General features: G+C 39.3%; 3 protein-coding genes across 3 annotated transcripts; all 3 read right to left on the reverse strand.

Annotated features, from left to right (window-relative positions):
* Positions 1 to 1,848: 1,848 nt before the first annotated feature.
* Positions 1,849 to 2,708, reverse strand: LOC127171081 (gamma-crystallin M2-like). The gene is made up of 3 exons (XM_051119498.1): positions 2,657 to 2,708; positions 2,324 to 2,566; positions 1,849 to 2,181 (listed from the first exon to the last, which is right to left on the reverse strand). Exons 1-3 carry the CDS (start codon positions 2,666 to 2,668, stop codon positions 1,909 to 1,911), a joined length of 528 nt encoding a protein of 175 aa, XP_050975455.1. The 5' UTR covers positions 2,669 to 2,708; the 3' UTR covers positions 1,849 to 1,908.
* Positions 2,709 to 6,055: 3,347 nt separating this feature from the next.
* On the reverse strand, positions 6,056 to 6,875 carry LOC127171092 (gamma-crystallin M2-like). Its single transcript, XM_051119513.1, has 3 exons — positions 6,818 to 6,875; positions 6,478 to 6,720; positions 6,056 to 6,328 (listed from the first exon to the last, which is right to left on the reverse strand). The coding sequence occupies exons 1-3, from the start codon at positions 6,821 to 6,823 to the stop codon at positions 6,056 to 6,058; spliced, it is 522 nt and encodes a 173-aa protein (XP_050975470.1). The 5' UTR covers positions 6,824 to 6,875.
* A 4,060-nt stretch (positions 6,876 to 10,935) lies between these two features.
* Positions 10,936 to 11,855, reverse strand: LOC127171079 (gamma-crystallin M2-like). Its single transcript, XM_051119496.1, has 3 exons — positions 11,775 to 11,855; positions 11,427 to 11,669; positions 10,936 to 11,234 (listed from the first exon to the last, which is right to left on the reverse strand). The coding sequence occupies exons 1-3, from the start codon at positions 11,784 to 11,786 to the stop codon at positions 10,962 to 10,964; spliced, it is 528 nt and encodes a 175-aa protein (XP_050975453.1). The 5' UTR covers positions 11,787 to 11,855; the 3' UTR covers positions 10,936 to 10,961.
* Positions 11,856 to 16,949: the final 5,094 nt, after the last annotated feature.

A 16,949-nucleotide genomic window follows, 5' to 3' on the forward strand; every position in this document is an offset into this window, starting at 1 on the left:
AGGACTCCACATGGCTTACACTACACCTACATCCTACGTCATCCACTGGAACGCCACGCTCAGTTTCTCGAGTTCACCTTTACGTCTATTCTGGTTGAGCAAATAGTAAGTATATTTTGGCATGCTGTTCTTGGGGAAGGTTCCGAGCCCGGTATATGGCCCGAACCCAGAGAACTCCCCCTATCCCAAGTATGGGATGAGAATAGATTAAGAGTGAGGAGTTGGGGTGGAGGATTGATGCCGGAAAACCATCGGCTAACCGTAGGCAAGTCGGCTGCGTGCATATTGTGCTAGTTCGGATGATCAGCTAGACAAGTTACACCTGTGCCGAATTGGATGATTATCTGATCATGCTCCTCCCGAACCTTGTTATTAAAACATCATTTATAGAAGCTAGAGATTATGGTTTTTAAAGTTTTAAATATGGATACAAGCACATTGATTTGCTTCAGAAAGTCTTGATTACCCCAGAGCCTTGTTGAGTACATTTTATGATGGATGGATGCACTTTATAGGACTAATATTGGACTACTGAATATCAACAGCCATTCACTGCCATGATAAAGCTTGGAAAAGCCAGGACATTTTTTAATATAACTCCGACTGTATTTGTCTAAAGGAAGAATGTCATATACACCTAGGATGGCTTGAGGGTGAGTAAATCATGGGGTAATTTTCATTTTTGGGTGAACTATTCTTTTATTCTTCCTAACCTGAACACTATGCGCACACAGTCTCTCTACATTACATTGCAAAATCTGATGTGCTGAAAACACCAGCAAACTTGTAAGTTGGAGTTTAGCCATCTTTATTGAGATATATTCTGCTCAAATAAAATACAGCAACTATGTCTTTCACTATTTGCTCTGTTTGCTGTGACTAAATCTGCAAGCAAACCATGACATTCTCTTGATTTGCGCTTATGTGAAAATGAAATAATTCTAATGAAATGTAAAATAAAATACAATAAAATGACAATAATCACAATTAATAATCATGATAATGCTTTTATCATTATCAGTTTAACTATTATCCTACATGTGATATAATATCTTCTATTGTAAATTCAAAGCACATTACATCCAGTGCTTCTTTGGCATAGTAATCGGCTCTCAGAATTTGCAACTGAAGAACATTTTAATGTGAATAAATCTTAAATCCTTTAGGAAGCTTACTGATTTCAAAGATATTTCAGTAGTTCTAAATGGTAGTAATCTATTCTTACTATATTGTTATTAAATGTAATGAAGCTTTTTAAATGAACTAATGCATAAGACACTTGTAGATAGTTTGAGTGTTACATTTAAATCATTTATTAAACAGTTGAATCATAAAAACATGGAACAAGGAAAATATAAAAATAATCATTGGCATACTTGATTTACTGATATAAATAAATACATTTCTCTAGATACATAAGAAATGACATTGCAATGAGTAATATTGAGTTAATATTGAATGCTGGTAGGTTTCGTGCCTGTGACAGTTTGCCAACCCTCAGTGCACTGTAGATACATTTCTACATAGAAGGAATCACTATTCGTTTGTGTGGTGTTTATGTGAATGTGTGGTGTTTTTTTGTTGTTGTTGTTGTTGTAATATATATAATGCCAATTTTAAACATTTCTAAGGTCACTTTCATGTAACGCCTTGCACTATTTTACCCTTCCTCATTTAAAACTGGCTGTAAATGAGAACAAGAATCTACTGTGAGTCTGTTTAATTCTATATATATATACATATATGTGTGTGTGTGTGTGTGTGTGTGTGTGTGTGTGTAATTGATTAGACATGCAAATATTAATAGCAGTAATGATTTTGCAGGCACAACATGTTGTAGAGAAATTATTTTATTGAGGAATTATTTTATTAACAATTTAAGAAATACTAGAAAAAAGTACTAGAAAACTAGTACCAGGAGTCCATGATACGCCTCATGCTCATGAATCTCATGCCACCCATATTGCTGAAGCTCCTGTACTCTCCAGGCCTGAAGTACCACATTCTGCCTCTGTAGTGGGGCTGCTCATAGAAGAGCCAGTGGCCGTCCATAATATGGCAGGACTGGCAGTGAGACATGCGGTAACGGTCCATGATGCTGTCACAGTCATCCATCATCTCGTACATCTGACCCATGAAGTTCTCCCTCTCGTAGATCCTCATTCTGTAGGATCCCCTGTACTGTAGTGGAAGAGAAATTCATTATTTTCGAGTATCAAGCAGAGCCAACAGAAAATGTAAAAGCAAATATAGGACAGTGAAATAAGTTTTACTTTTGTCATTTGTATTACAAAGTAAAAAAAATAGTGGTAATTGAGCTCACCATGGGGATCATACGGCAGGACCTGATGCAGTTGTTCATTCCAAACATAGACATGTAATCAGCATACTCTCCCCTTCTGAAGAAATACTGATTTCCCATGTAGTTGGGATTATCATACATCATCCAGCATCCGCTCTCAACTCTGCAAGAGTGACAGCGGCTCATGTAGGAGGAGAAATCACCACAGTCGCCCATGCACTCATAAGAGCGACCCTGAAAGTTCCTGTCCTCGTAGAAGATGACCTGAAAGATTGGTTAATATTTTAGTGATTTAAAGTGAAATAAACCAAGCAAATAATTTGGACTGTGTAAAAATGTTGGATTGAAGTTTACCTTGCCCATCATGGTTGCACTGATCCTCAGTAGTTCCACAAAGGAGAAGCTGAAGCTGATTCTGCTTGTTGACTGACTGCTGTCACCTGTGCTTTTATACTAGACCAAGACTAAAGACTACACAGCCTCTATTGTTAGTCAGTTCCTGACTGTGCAAAATGACAAAGAACTTATCCTAGCTAAAGAATAGCTTCTAGATATTTGAATTCACTTTTGTTTATGAGTCTTAAGTTTATTTTGAAAGAATTACACAGTTGAAACACTAAAGAGTTTCCTTTCTTACCAGATTAGTTTCAGATTACCTTTTTGTTTGTTGGTTTCTGTTATAGAATGTTTGTCTTTTTAAGTCTGGCTGTGATATTTGAAATTTCATGTTCTGTTTTTATGATCGACTTGGCTGTCTTGTGTCCAGTTGTAGACTTCAAATACTAGAATTGTAGTATTGTAGATTTAAGCAGTTGACAGTTGACAGTTGACAGAATTTACAACATTTTGCTTTATGTGAACCACTGATATCTCTTAAGTAGTGTCTTATTTAATTACTACCCCACCGAGAACAGCCTTAGCTTAACCAGTCTTCTTGAATTTGCTACTGGCTCTAATGTCTCTATAGTGGTTGAACATGAAATATAATTTATTTTGGTTATATCTAATTGGTCTTATTAATTAATTAATCTTTGGTCTGTTATTTGTTCCAGAGCAAATAGTTTTGGCAGAAAGCAAATAAATCATAGTTTTTGTAAATAACAGTAGTATTTAATAATAGTATTTGAGAGACTGAGCTAAAGAATAAATGCTGTATCAGATGCAATCACACTCAGTTGATCTCTCTCAAATACGCTACATAATACAATAAGCTTTTAACTTCAGTAATGCAACTCAGCATTCCTTCACTGGTAGATCTGAATTGATGTTTTCAAAATCAGTAACTGATCAGTAACTGACTTCTTCAAGTTCATCTAGGCTACTTTTCGTATTTGGAAAAGATTTGCATGGGGGATTAAACCTTGTATTTACCTCAGAAGAAGAGCATGATGTGATGCGTGGCTTGATCCAATGGAGGAAATCATTTCTGATGAGTAAAGTAATTTTTCTTATTTATATTAGTTAACCTTATTACCCTACCCGATTCTTCATGTTCAACTTTTCAATTATTTCCTTCATTATTATTAAAAATACATGCCTTTCTGATGTAATATCCGATTTGAAAAGGAAGAAAAAAGTTTGGCATGAAGCGGATTCGATTGTGTCAAAAATGACTTCAACATGTATTTTACTATCTGCGCCAGTTCTGCGTAGTTCATGTAAATAGCCTATGCCAACAAGGTAGGCTGTTTCAACTTGTAAACAGACACTCCGTTTTTTATTTGTGAACTGATGTACAGCTGTTCTTTTTAATAGTTAACTTATTTTCAGGTCATCATCATAAAAGCCCTGTAAACATTGTCACAGGCACGAAAATACATCTTTCATTTCATCCAGCTGAATGCTCACTAAAAACTGACATCAGTCATCAGGTTTTCAGGCCATTTCATATTTCATTTTGACATGACACATAGCATTGATATCTAAGTGTGAGAGTTGTTTCCTTACTTTAATTAGTCAATAACACCATTATTTCCTTCATTCAGGCCGAGAGCTCGCACAAAAACAAGAGGCGGGATTTATCGCAAACACCAATCACATTCAATCATCACCGATCACATCCAATTATAGCGCGACGGAGGCATTGGCTCCTCTCATGTGACTTTCCCCCATTCATCTCAATGAGCTTCCAGAAAAAGTCATAGCATGCTATGGGGTCTCTGTAGAAAGTCAATGGACCCGGGGGAGGCAAGCCTCTGATGTAACTTTACCAGCGAGTGTCGCTGTTGGACAGTGTTACTTTATAAAAACGAGTGACTTTTAGACTTTCAGTGTCATGTTTAGTCATATTTGCATTGTTTTATTTTTATAATATCAATTATTTTCTCCTCTGAGGAAATGCCCCTGGCTCAAAAATAGATGTTTATAACATGCTTAACTGTAATAATTAGTTTCTCAAATATAAAATGTCATTTTCGTACTGTATTATAGTACATACAAAGCATGCGTGCATCTATAACTACAAAATGTCTCTAAGTAATGTGTGTTCCTGAATGGAACGAGACACTGTGTCTGAAACACTTTTTGCATTTCACCCAACCAAGTGTACACACACAGCAGTGAGTAATGAACACACACCCAGAGCAGTGGGCAGCCATTTGCTGTGGCGCCCAGGGAGCAATTGGCAGTCATGTGACTTGCTTAAGATCACCATGGTCTTGGATGTTGAAGATGGAAGAAAGCACTGTTCATTCATTTCCCCTACCTACAATTCCTGCCAGTACTGAGATTCAAACCGTCAACTTTTAAGTTTAACCCCAACTCTTTAACCATTAGGCCACGATCGCCCCCAACCTTAATTCCAACCTGAATTGAAGTCTTTATGGATTGGATATCAGACTCAGAATCATTTGTAACCAAATTTGACACAAGAAAAGACAAACACTCTGAAAGTCTTATACTAGATTGATTCATTGGTGGGCCAGTAAGCGATTCTTATTACAGTTTACAAATTCTTGGATTATCCTTTATCATATTAAGATATCCATTAACCCAAACCTGCTAATTTATTTAGTGAATTTTATTGGATCAGGATTGTGGCTTTCCATGCTTGATTATTCCAAATACGCATGATTTTTCACATATTTTATAGTATTGCAGCACCTCTCTTCCCAGTCTGTCCTGAACTACTTGTTTAGTTCCTGTTTCTGTGAAGCTCATCCTTCTGAAACATGAAACATGCTCTGATTAGATAGCTGGCTCAGTCAGTTGTGATATAGCGAACCACTTAGAGCATGTTACGGAAATGTCACGCCCCTTACCGCAATTTCGAGTTTAATCTGCTCAGCTGTAAATATTAATGATGGCATACATTTTTCTATACCAATTCTAACCTGATTCAGAGTATGAGAATGTCTACAAACAAGAAGATTGTGCAGTACATTTGTAAGCACAAATAAAGAGGTTTTGGAACCAGGGTGGAAGAAACTCTATGCCATGGTGACAATAAACTACTAAAGCAGCTTCTCTTCTTTGTCTAGTCTTCTTGTCTAGTCTTCTTCGTCTTCTTGTCGAGTTCAGCTCGTTTCAAACTACTGTATATCGATATAAATGGTTCATTCCATCATTTATGAAAAATATATCAATATATCATACAAACTCAATGTACCGCCCAGACCTAGTTTAGCTCATGAGGTGTTTTTTCAGACTATTCATGGAAATATTAGTGGCGTTTAATGATTTTTCAAGACACTGAGTTGTAGAGGATTTATTTTATTAACAATTTAAGAAATGCTTGAAATAAGTACTACAAAACTAGTACCAGGAGTCCATGATACGCCTCATGCTCATGAATCTCATGCCACCCATATTGCTGAAGCTCCTGTACTCTCCAGGCCTGAAGTACCACATCCTGCCTCTGTAGTTGGGCTGCTCATAGAAGATCCAGTGGCCGTCCATAATATGACAGGACTGGCAGTGAGACATGCGGTAACGGTCCATGATGCTGTCACAGTCATCCATCATCTCGTACATCTGACCCATGAAGTTCTCCCTCTCGTAGATCCTCATTCTGTAGGATCCCCTGTACTGTAGTGGAAGAGAAGTCAGTTATGTTCTCTATCTGCTCCTACCTCATAAATAAACATTTAAATAAACATATTTCTTGTATATCCCAAAATTCTGCTTAATGTTTCCAAATCAATGAAATGTTTCATTAAAATATTCATGGAGCTCACCATGGGGATCATACGGCAGGACCTGATGCAGTTGTTCATTCCAAACATAGACATGTAATCAGCATAGTCTCCCCTCCTGAAGAAATACTGATTTCCCATGTAGTTGGGATTATCATACATCATCCAGCATCCGCTCTCAACTCTGCAAGAGTGGCAGCGGCTCATGTAGGAGGAAAAGTCACCACAGTCGCTCATACACTCATAAGAGCGACCCTGGAAGTTCCTGTCCTCGTAGAAGGTGACCTAAAAAATCAAAGTTAATATTTTAGTGATTTAAAGTTAAAATGAACGAATCCGATTAGTTGAACTGTGTAGAAATTTGTGTTGGAATGATGTTTACCTTCATGGTTGCGCTGGCTGGTCCTCAGTAGTTCCACAAAGGAGAAGCTGAAGCTGATTCTGCTTGTTGACTGACTGCTGTCACTTGTGCTTTTATACTAGACTAAGACTAAAGACTACAGGGCCTCTATTATTGGTCAGTTCCTGACTGTGCAAGTTAGAAAAGAGGCCACTTTAGCTAAAGCATAGTATCTAGATCTTACTGCTCACATTTGACTCTAGAATTTCTGAAGTTTAAATTGTAATTATGAAGCACTTGCTAAACACATGAAAGAGGTTTAAAGTAATGTATTAATTGTGCTTCTTTGATTAGCAGAGAATAAAATGTTGAGAAACTTTTGTTTTTAATAAAGCATTTTTATTTTTTTATTCTTATTTTTTTTTTTTCTTTATTTCATTCTAAATTTTGTTTCCGTATTGTTTCCTAAAGCATCACTGAGGCAGGGTTTATTTTCTATATTATAAATCCAATTTATTGAATTAGTAAAGCTGAAGCTTTTTTGCGACTCCTCACTTAATGACTGACTGGTGATCCCCACTCAGGTTTATTGAATTATTGAATTATTCGACGTGAAGTGAAATTGCAGACACCCTATACGGCAATATCATTTGCCTGTTTTTTAAATTACCGAAGTCTGTGAATACCAGTCCCAACCCCTGTCTAAGTAACTTGTCAGAGTTTTTGGATCTAAAACCAGTCAGATCTCGGTCAGATCTTGGATTTTTGATCAAGGTGGACCCATGAAGACCTCTAATTCAAAGATGTCAGGTTTGAATTTGTAGGAAATTTTAGACATTGTTATATAATTAGTCCTTATGCCATATTCGGCTACTATGGCAGCAAATATGGAACTAGAGCGGAGCTTTAATATGGCTTTCCTCTTGAAATTGGTGACTCTTGCTGTAGCTATCTACAACCATTGGCAAACTTCGCAAACAACTTATACTCAACTTCAGCTAATCTACAGATATTCATAGAGAGCCCAGAATTCTGTAATGTTTCTTTAAATGTGGATTTTTAGGAGTCCAAGCACAGAGGTGCCAGATCCCTATTGTATTTTTACTGATTTTATTATAAATAAACACCAAAGGTGCCTAAACCCTATTGTAACCACACCGGTTACAATCAAAAGTCATTTTTCAGGCTTTTTGTCAGGCTTAACACAATGTATGTCATTGATTATTTGCCATGCATAAAGTTATTCTACCATTTTGAGCTGTTTTATAAGCAAACATATTCTAACTCCTCCTAGACTATTTGTCCAGTGTCAAATTTTGTATGTTCCTTCTAGAGACCCTGGTGACAAAAAGTTATCAAAAGATTTTGGATTTATCAAAGCGATGGCTACAAAATGAATTGGCTTATATTTTCTTAACGGTTTGTCTAATTAAAATACTTTTGGTATCTTTTTTTGTCATTAGCGTCTATAGATGATATATGCAAAATTTCATGAGAATCAATTAAGTGGTTAAAGAGGAGATTGAAAGAGAAGTTTCTACACAGACTTCTCCCTGGTTAACCCCTGCACTTCACAAACTCAAAACTACAGGCCGTCGACTTGAACGCCTTTATAGGGAAACCGGTTTGAATGTGCATCTTAATGCTTACAAGGACCATGTTAATAATATATAGTGCAATAAAGTGCAATAAATGCACTAATCCTCCTCCACCTGAGATGAGAAACTCAGGTGACCTCTGTGAGTCATTCTTACACTTCTTCCAAAACAAAATAAATCGCATTTATAATCTCTTTCTGCCCACTATCTTCCTTCTCCTCTCACTTGACTTTCCTTATGCTCTTACACTTGGTACTTTCACTGACATTGACCCTCCTAGCTCTGCTTATATCTCTGCTCTGAGCTAATCAAGAAATCAAATGCATCTTCCTGTCATCTGATCCCGCTCCTACTTTTCTGCTTAAAAATGTGCATTTGTCATCTCGTTGCCTATTTTACTTCTCATTTCTCAGCTACTCTGTACTGGTGCTGTACCTCTGGAATTAAAAACTGCAGCTGTCACACCTGTCCCAAAGAAACCTGGCCTTGACCCTTCGGACATGGCCAACTACAAACCAATCTTGAACCTTCTGTTTCTTTCGAAGTTGCTTTAAAAAATGGTTGCAACTCAATTTCAATCACATTTGCTGACTCAGTGCTGATAATAATATCTACTTGTTGTTGGTTCACCTGATATTGTAACTCATTTGTGTGTTGACAGTATTAACATTGCTGGCATCTTGGATCAAGCTTCAGCCACAGTTAAAAACCTGGGTATAATCTTCGATTCTTCTCTCTTCTTCCTTCCCCACATTTCTTCTGTCACTAAGTCTGCCTTCTCTCACCTCCGTAATATGGCTTGTTTATGTCCTTATCAATGTATCAATGATGCTGAGACCCTGGTTCATGCTTTCATTACTTCTCGGCTCAACTATTGTAATTCTCCTTTCTATTTTACAATTTTTTGTATGTGGACCCAAAAACATTGGACTTGACTGAATTTTCCATATGGACATGTGGACTGCATTTTAGACTGTATTTTGTGTCATTTATTTATGATAAATGAACAATACCACATGAGTAACTTTGCGATATGGCTGTTCACTGGCACAGCTGTGATTTGTCCGTAGGCACGAGGCCACAGGCTGTAGGTAATCACAGCATGCCGATATCCACCATGGATTGAAATCTCAAGTTGACAGTTTAACAGCTCAAACCTCTTACAGTTTCGAAAAGGTCACTTTAGAACTAGTAACAAAAAATCATTGAGTTGTTTTATTGAAAGATTATTGTATTACTATATTAAATAATCACAGTTTCCTCATTTGTTGAGGAAAGCAATATCTTTGCTGTGATATCCTTTCATCTGCTAAAGCACAAAGTATACAGTCAAATGCATAGTCTTTAGACCCATGCGCTCTTGAAAGCTTCATCCATGTCCAGTGTCTGCTCAATCTTCCCCCATAATTTATGACTGATAACAATTTTTTTTAAACCAAAGCTGGGCTATCCTGTTCACTTTCACTCATAAGCGCTTGTCAATGTGAGCGTCTGTTGTTATTGTTGTTGCAGCCTACATTTCCTTGTTGTTGTACCCTCTCTTTAGTTTGGTTTTCTACTGTGAAACAATGGCCCGGAACAGTGTTGCCACCTTGTGGAACAGCTTATTACTGCAAAACAAATTCAATGCGCATGTGTGACCTGTGCATAAAAATGAACCACAGTTACAAAAATCGGGTGGTGCGCGTATAGTACTATTCTGATGACGAAATTCACATCACGCGCACTGTTTGTTGTCCCTCACGTACGCATAAAAAGTGATGTATATTTTGGGCTTAAGGGTGATTTTCAATGGCAGCACTGCTCAGTGCATTTGTTGGCTGCATCTTACAAGGTGTTGTTGAAAGTAAAAATAACTTCCTTGTTTACAACCTTGTTTCAGTATCTTTCAATATAAAAGTCTTTACTGCTGATTCACTCATAAAAACACTTGTACAAAAAACACTGTAGAGACATCAGAAACATTCAGATTCCAGAAGAACTGCCCAAGGTAAAACAGCTCTCTGCGGTTCATGAGCTCTGAATGGCCATTGATGCCCTTAAGCTCACTTATCCGGAAACTTTTGCGGAATACCACAAATTTTCAAATGGACATTATCTTTATTAACGAACCACGTATTTGAAATCTAAACAAGTACATTCTCAGTGAGAGCTCTGACTTTCCGATATCCTTAGAATATCGCACTGCTCTCGGCCAGTCATATTCAAGGACCAGAAAGACCTGTAGAAATTCTAATTCTATATAGTTTAAATTCTAAATAAATTCTAATAAAATGCAATCACTTGAAATTTGACCAAGGACTGTGAAAAACAAGCTTTTTTTGTGATGCAGTCTGTGTTTAGATAGTTTGGGTTTCATGTTTGGCTGGACATTGTCATTTGAAAGATTTCATCCCTCATATTTACAGTAAATAGGTTAGATTGATAAAATATTATTTTACAATAGTATAATATAATTCAGCAATTTCTTGCAGTTCTGTTTAATTTCTTAAGTGTTATTTGATTACTGATATCATTATTTTGGACAACAATGATTTTCAAGACAGAATGTTTAGTGTTGTGGAGGAATTATTTTATTTATATAAACCCTAGTACCAGGAGTCCATGATACGCCTCATGCTCATGAATCTCATGCCACCCATATTGCTGAAGCTCCTGTACTCTCCAGGCCTGAAGTACCACATTCTGCCTCTGTAGTTGGGCTGCTCATAGAAGAGCCAGTGGCCGTCCATAATATGGCAGGACTGGCAGTGAGACATGCGGTAACGGTCCATGATGCTGTCACAGTCATCCATCATCTCGTACATCTGACCCATGAAGTTCTCCCTCTCGTAGATCCTCATTCTGTAGGATCCCCTGTGCTGTAGTGGAAGAAAAGTCCGTTATATTCACTGTCTAGTCTTGCCTCATAAATAACCATCCTGAAAGTAACTATTTTTATTTCATTTATGTCCCAAAATTCTGCTTGATGTTTCCAAATCAATGTAAAATACATGTTTTATTAAGACAATGTCTATGAGTTGATTACAAATAAGAAAATTCATGGAGCTCACCATGGGGATCATACGGCAGGACCTGATGCAGTTGTTCATTCCAAACATAGACATGTAATCAGCATAGTCTCCCCTTCTGAAGAAATACTGATTTCCCATGTAGTTGGGATTATCGTACATCATCCAGCATCCGCTCTCAACTCTGCAAGAGTGACAGCGGCTCATGTAGGAGGAGAAATCACCACAGTCGCCCATACACTCATAAGAGCGACCCTGGAAGTTTCTGTCCTCGTAGAAGATGACCTAAAAAAATTAAAGTTAATATTTTAGTCATTTAACGTTAAAATGAACAAATCAGATTATTTTGGCATTAAACTGTGTAGAAGTTTGTGTTGGAATGATGTTTACCTTGCCCATCATGGTTGCGCTGGCTGATTCTCAGTTGTTCCACAAATGAGAAGCTGAAGCTGATTCTGCTTGTTGACTGACTGCTGTCACCTGCTTTTATACTAGACCAAGACTAAAGACTACAGGGCCTCTATTATTAGTCAGTTCCTGACTGTGCAAGTTAGAAAAGAGGCCACTTTAACTAAAGCATAGTATCTAGATTTTACTGTTCACATTTGACTCTAGAATTTCTGCAGTTTATCTTGTAATTATAAAGCAGTAAATTCACTAAACACATGAATGGGATTTAAAGTAATGTATTAATTGTGCTTCTTTGATTAACAGAGAATAAGATGTTGAAAAATGTTTACTGAAATGTACTTTAACAGACAAGGGGTGAAACGTTTGTTTTTATTGCATTGTATTGTTTTTGTACTGTATTGTTTTCTAAAACATCCCTGGGGCGAGGTTTATTTTCTAGGTTATAGAAAATCTATTTATTTAATTAGTGTAAACAAATGTTTTACCAACTCTTCACTTCTTGTTTTTTTTTTGTTTTTTTTTTTGTCTATGTATATGTGTATGAAGCACTTTATGTTGTAGCATATTAACTGACTGGTAATCCCCCCTTAGGTTTATTGAATTATTGAATTTTTCATCAGGAAGTAAAGATCCAGATACCCTATATGTTATTGAAATGGTAGTCCTAAACAGTAGCATGATGAAGGTAGTATACTTAGCATGAAATAAATGTATTTTAAATACATTTCAGTATATTTATTTTTCACTTGGGCAAACATAGGGGCTAACAAGGTAACTAACAAGAGTACTGGAATTGAGAACCGCTGATTTAGTCTTTGATTTTATTGCCCTCCGAATCCAGAATGTCTTCCCACTGTAAAAATCCCAGACCGAAGGTCTTGTGGTAATTGAATTGATGTCCGAATCCATATCTATGAGTGTACAAGAAGACATTAATTCAAAATTCGCAGTTTAAATTTTTTTTAACACTGCCGAACACTGTATGGTAACTATAGCACTTTGCTGTAATGTTTATGCTTATTTAATACTGAAATGCTGGAAAGTACAAGAACAGTATTTCATGACTGCTCGACCACAGCGAGTGGGAGCGGTTAAAAACAAAAAGAAGAAAAGCACATAAACATTTGAAATGGGTCATTATTATGGCAGCAACAGGAATTCAGTACAGTTTTAAAATATGTATTATATACATAAAAATACAAACAAAGTGTCACGGTACGTGCTGGATAGATGAGTCGAGAGACGAGATACGATACAAATAACAATTTAATATAACTCTTAGTAGGAACAGGCAGGAACAGAACGATAATCCACACACATCCAAATAACGTCAAGGACCGACAGCAAACTCAAATCACAAGCAGACTTATAAAGGGTGGTGATTAAGACACAGACAGGTGTAGTAAATAAACTAATCAGGACAAAATGAGGACAGGAAGAACCAAATATGGGCACAATGGGAAAAACAAACATAAACAGTCCAAATGGCACACAGAACTCTGACATTACTCCCCCCTCCCGGAAGGCGCGACCTCGCGGCGTGGAAAGGGAGTGAAAATAATAAAGTCATCGTGGGAGGAGGCTCTGGTGGCGGACGGTCTTCCGGGAGGAGGACAATAAACAAAGTCCAGGGTGGTGACGACGGAGGGAGGAGCCAGGGAGAACTCAGGAGGGACCCGGAGCAGGAGGAGCCATGCGAGACCCAGACCACAGCCATCATGACGACCCACGGTGGAGCCGACGGAGGGAGGAGCCATGGTGGAGAAAAGGCTGACGACTCCAGGGGGCGACCGACGGAGGCGGAGCCGCTGGCGGAGGAGCTGGCGGAGGAGCCCGAGGCGGAGACGGAGAGCCGAAGATCCAGGGCGACACCGAGGATCCGGAGGGCCAAGGCGGAGCCCTAGGCTCTGGCGACCGAGGCGTAGGCGGAGATCCGAAGGTCCGCGGCGGAGCCGGAGCGACAGAGGATGGAGGCTGTGCCAGAGGGAGGAAGGAGGTCCACAGAGCCGGTGGGACGGAGTGACGAGGCGCAGCCGTAGGAACAGAGTCCTGAGGTGATGAAGGGCCGACAACCGACCAGGGCGGAGCCGGAAAGACGAGGGAGCCCGGTGGAGCTGGTGGACCGATGGGCGACGATGGAGACGAGGGCGCTGAGAGCCGTGGTGAAGCCGCAGGGTCGGAGGGCTGAGGCGGAGTTCTGGACTCTGAGGCTGGAGGCGGAGATGAGGGATCCTCCAGCCCTGACGCCGATGGAAGCTGGCAGACCCGCGGCGCACCCACTGCACAGGTGGTGGGCTGAGGGTGAGCAGAGGGGCTGTCAGGGGACAGCGGTGAGCAGACAGATGTTGACATAGGCAGAAGAGGGAGGGTGGGTGGGGATTCCATACAGGCAGGCATAACGAGACAGGTAGATACTTCTGTAAAGAAGTCTATTAAATCCCCAGAGTTATTCTCTAGATCTTCCGTAGAAAAGTCAATCAAGTCCCCAGAGTTATCCTCTAGATCTTCCGTAGAAAAGTCAATCAAGTCCCCAGAGTTATCCTCTAGATCTTCCGTAGAAAAGTCAATCAAGTCCCCAGAGTTATCATCCAGCTCACCCCCAGCAGTGGTGCAGTGGGCAGGGCTCTCCATAGCCCTCACACGCTCCATCTTGCACTCCCCGTCATGGTAGATGTAGCCGGCTCTCGCACCTGATCGGATGTGTAGGGCTCTGGCTCTGTGGCGATCTTTAGCTCTGTCGCTCGTGGCTCTGGCTCGTCATCCGTGGTGGGCTCGGGCTCAAACTCCGCGTGTCGGGGTGCTGGTTGGCTGGGCTCTGGGTCTTGAGTGGGGCTGGTGTCATCCTCCGCGGTCAACGAAGATCTACAGGACACCAGCACCCACTCCATGTAGTCGGCGAAGCTCTCTCGTGGACCCTCCCGGACAGCTGCGCTTTCGTGGCGATGTTCAGTCCTGCACGGTAAAATGTGCAAAGGCTGCTGTCCGGGAAGTGTGTGAGTGGTACGAGGTGGACAAAGTCTCTAGTGTGGTCCACGAGAGAGCGATTCCCCTGCTCCAGGAGAAGGAGGAGGACAGCAGGGTTATCCATAACGAAAAACAAAAAAACAAACACTGAGAAAAAAAAAACGGAAAAAATAAAGCAGGGAAACGCCGGGGATAAACTGTAGGGTCGGTCCTTCTGTCACGGTACGTGCTGGATAGATGAGTCGAGAGACGAGATACGATACAAATAACAATTTAATATAACTCTTAGTAGGAACAGGCAGGAACAGAACGATAATCCACACACATCCAAATAACGTCAAGGACCGACAGCAAACTCAAATCACAAGCAGACTTATAAAGGGTGGTGATTAAGACACAGACAGGTGTAGTAAATAAACTAATCAGGACAAAATGAGGACAGGAAGAACCAAATATGGGCACAATGGGAAAAACAAACATAAACAGTCCAAATGGCACACAGAACTCTGACACAAAGCAGCTTTATGTTCATTCATCATTTTGAGAAATAAAATGAAAAGACCTAAAAACGTTTCAACTATACCGTGTCCATTTTCTTTCATTTTTTCTTTTTTAACAGGACATTTAAATAATCAAAACATAAATACGATATTGTAAAATATGAATTTATTCTTGTTATTCCAAGCATATGACATTTTATATACAGCAGACAATCATGCGACTGGCCACATGAGCAGCACGTTCCCAGGTTCGTAGGATCACAAAACTGGTTTCTCCACTGTGGATAAATCACCATCTGAATCCATGAGTTGTATCACTGAGGTGCTATGGAAATTTATTTTTATAGACGTCCACATGAGAAACAATTACCGTCTGAACAGGGCTTAAGACAGACAGAAAATACATGTTACACTATTCAGCAATACCATTCTTCACCTGTCTTTTTCTTCTCCTTATTAACAGAAACCACAAAAGTTTCTCATACTGATGATGATCCTGAAAGTTTTATTTCCACATATTCATTTTCTGATATTGCCTCCATGATTATCTGACGACACCATTAGGACCAAGGTAACCGTGAAGTGCTTTAATTACAGCCATCAGTCTTTTTGGATATGTCTGCATTAGCTTTACACACCTTGACTGGGGAATATTTGCCCATTCTTCCTTGCAGAATTGTTCAAGTTCAGTCAAATTCTGTGGTGAGTGGCAATTGACAGCTCTCTTCAAATCCATTCAAAGATTTTTGATTGGATTTAAGTCAGGGCTCTGACTTGGCCACTCAGGGACATTCACCTTCTTATCCTTAAGCCATTTCGTTGTTGTTTTGGCAGTATGTTTAGGGTCATTGTTGTGTTGAAAGGTGAATGACCTGCCCATCTTCAGCTGTCTAGCAGAGGGACGCAGGTTTTACTCAAGAATTTGGATGTACTTGGCAGCATCCATTTGCCCTTAAATCCTGACCAATCGCCCAGTCCTAGCTAAAGAGAAACACCCCTATGAGTGCTTGGAATTCAGTCCAAAAAAGGTCATCAGAACATAGCACCTTTTGCCAAAAAGTATCAGACTCTTCCAAATGTTTTGCATAAAGACTGGGAGTAAGTCACATGCATTGACTGACCAGACCCAGCCATAAAGCCTTCAAAGTCCTTCAAAGTTGCCTTTGGCCTCCTGGTAGCTTCTCTGATCAATGTCCTACTGGCTCCTTCATCCACTTTTGATGGACGGCCTGATCTAGGCAATGTGCTGGTGGTGCCATACACTTTGCACTTCTTAATGATGCTCTGAACAGTACTCAGAGAGATAGCTAAAGCCTTTTAAAGGTTTTTGTAGCCTTCTCCTAACTTGTGCCTTTCTACAACTTTATCCCTGAGGTCTTTTGAAAGTACTTTCTCAACCATGGTGAATTCTTTGCTGTACCATGCACTACTAACAGTGGAATCTTCAAGAAAGAGCTCATTTTATTAAGAAGTAATCAACACCACTACTTTTGATGTCAGGTGAGGCAGTTAGCCTGGTATTTAATCTGGAAGTTAATTGCTAGCACCTGAGCAAGTTTATAATGGTATTATAATTTGGTAAAGGGGCTGATCACACCAATCCAAGCATTTCACTGATTAAATTTTAATAATCCTCCAGAATTTTAAAATGATATTTTTACTTTACTGATGAGGGTTATAATTTACATAC

This window comes from Labeo rohita, chromosome 9, assembly GCF_022985175.1.
Source record: "Labeo rohita strain BAU-BD-2019 chromosome 9, IGBB_LRoh.1.0, whole genome shotgun sequence".
NCBI lineage: Eukaryota > Metazoa > Chordata > Actinopteri > Cypriniformes > Cyprinidae > Labeo > Labeo rohita.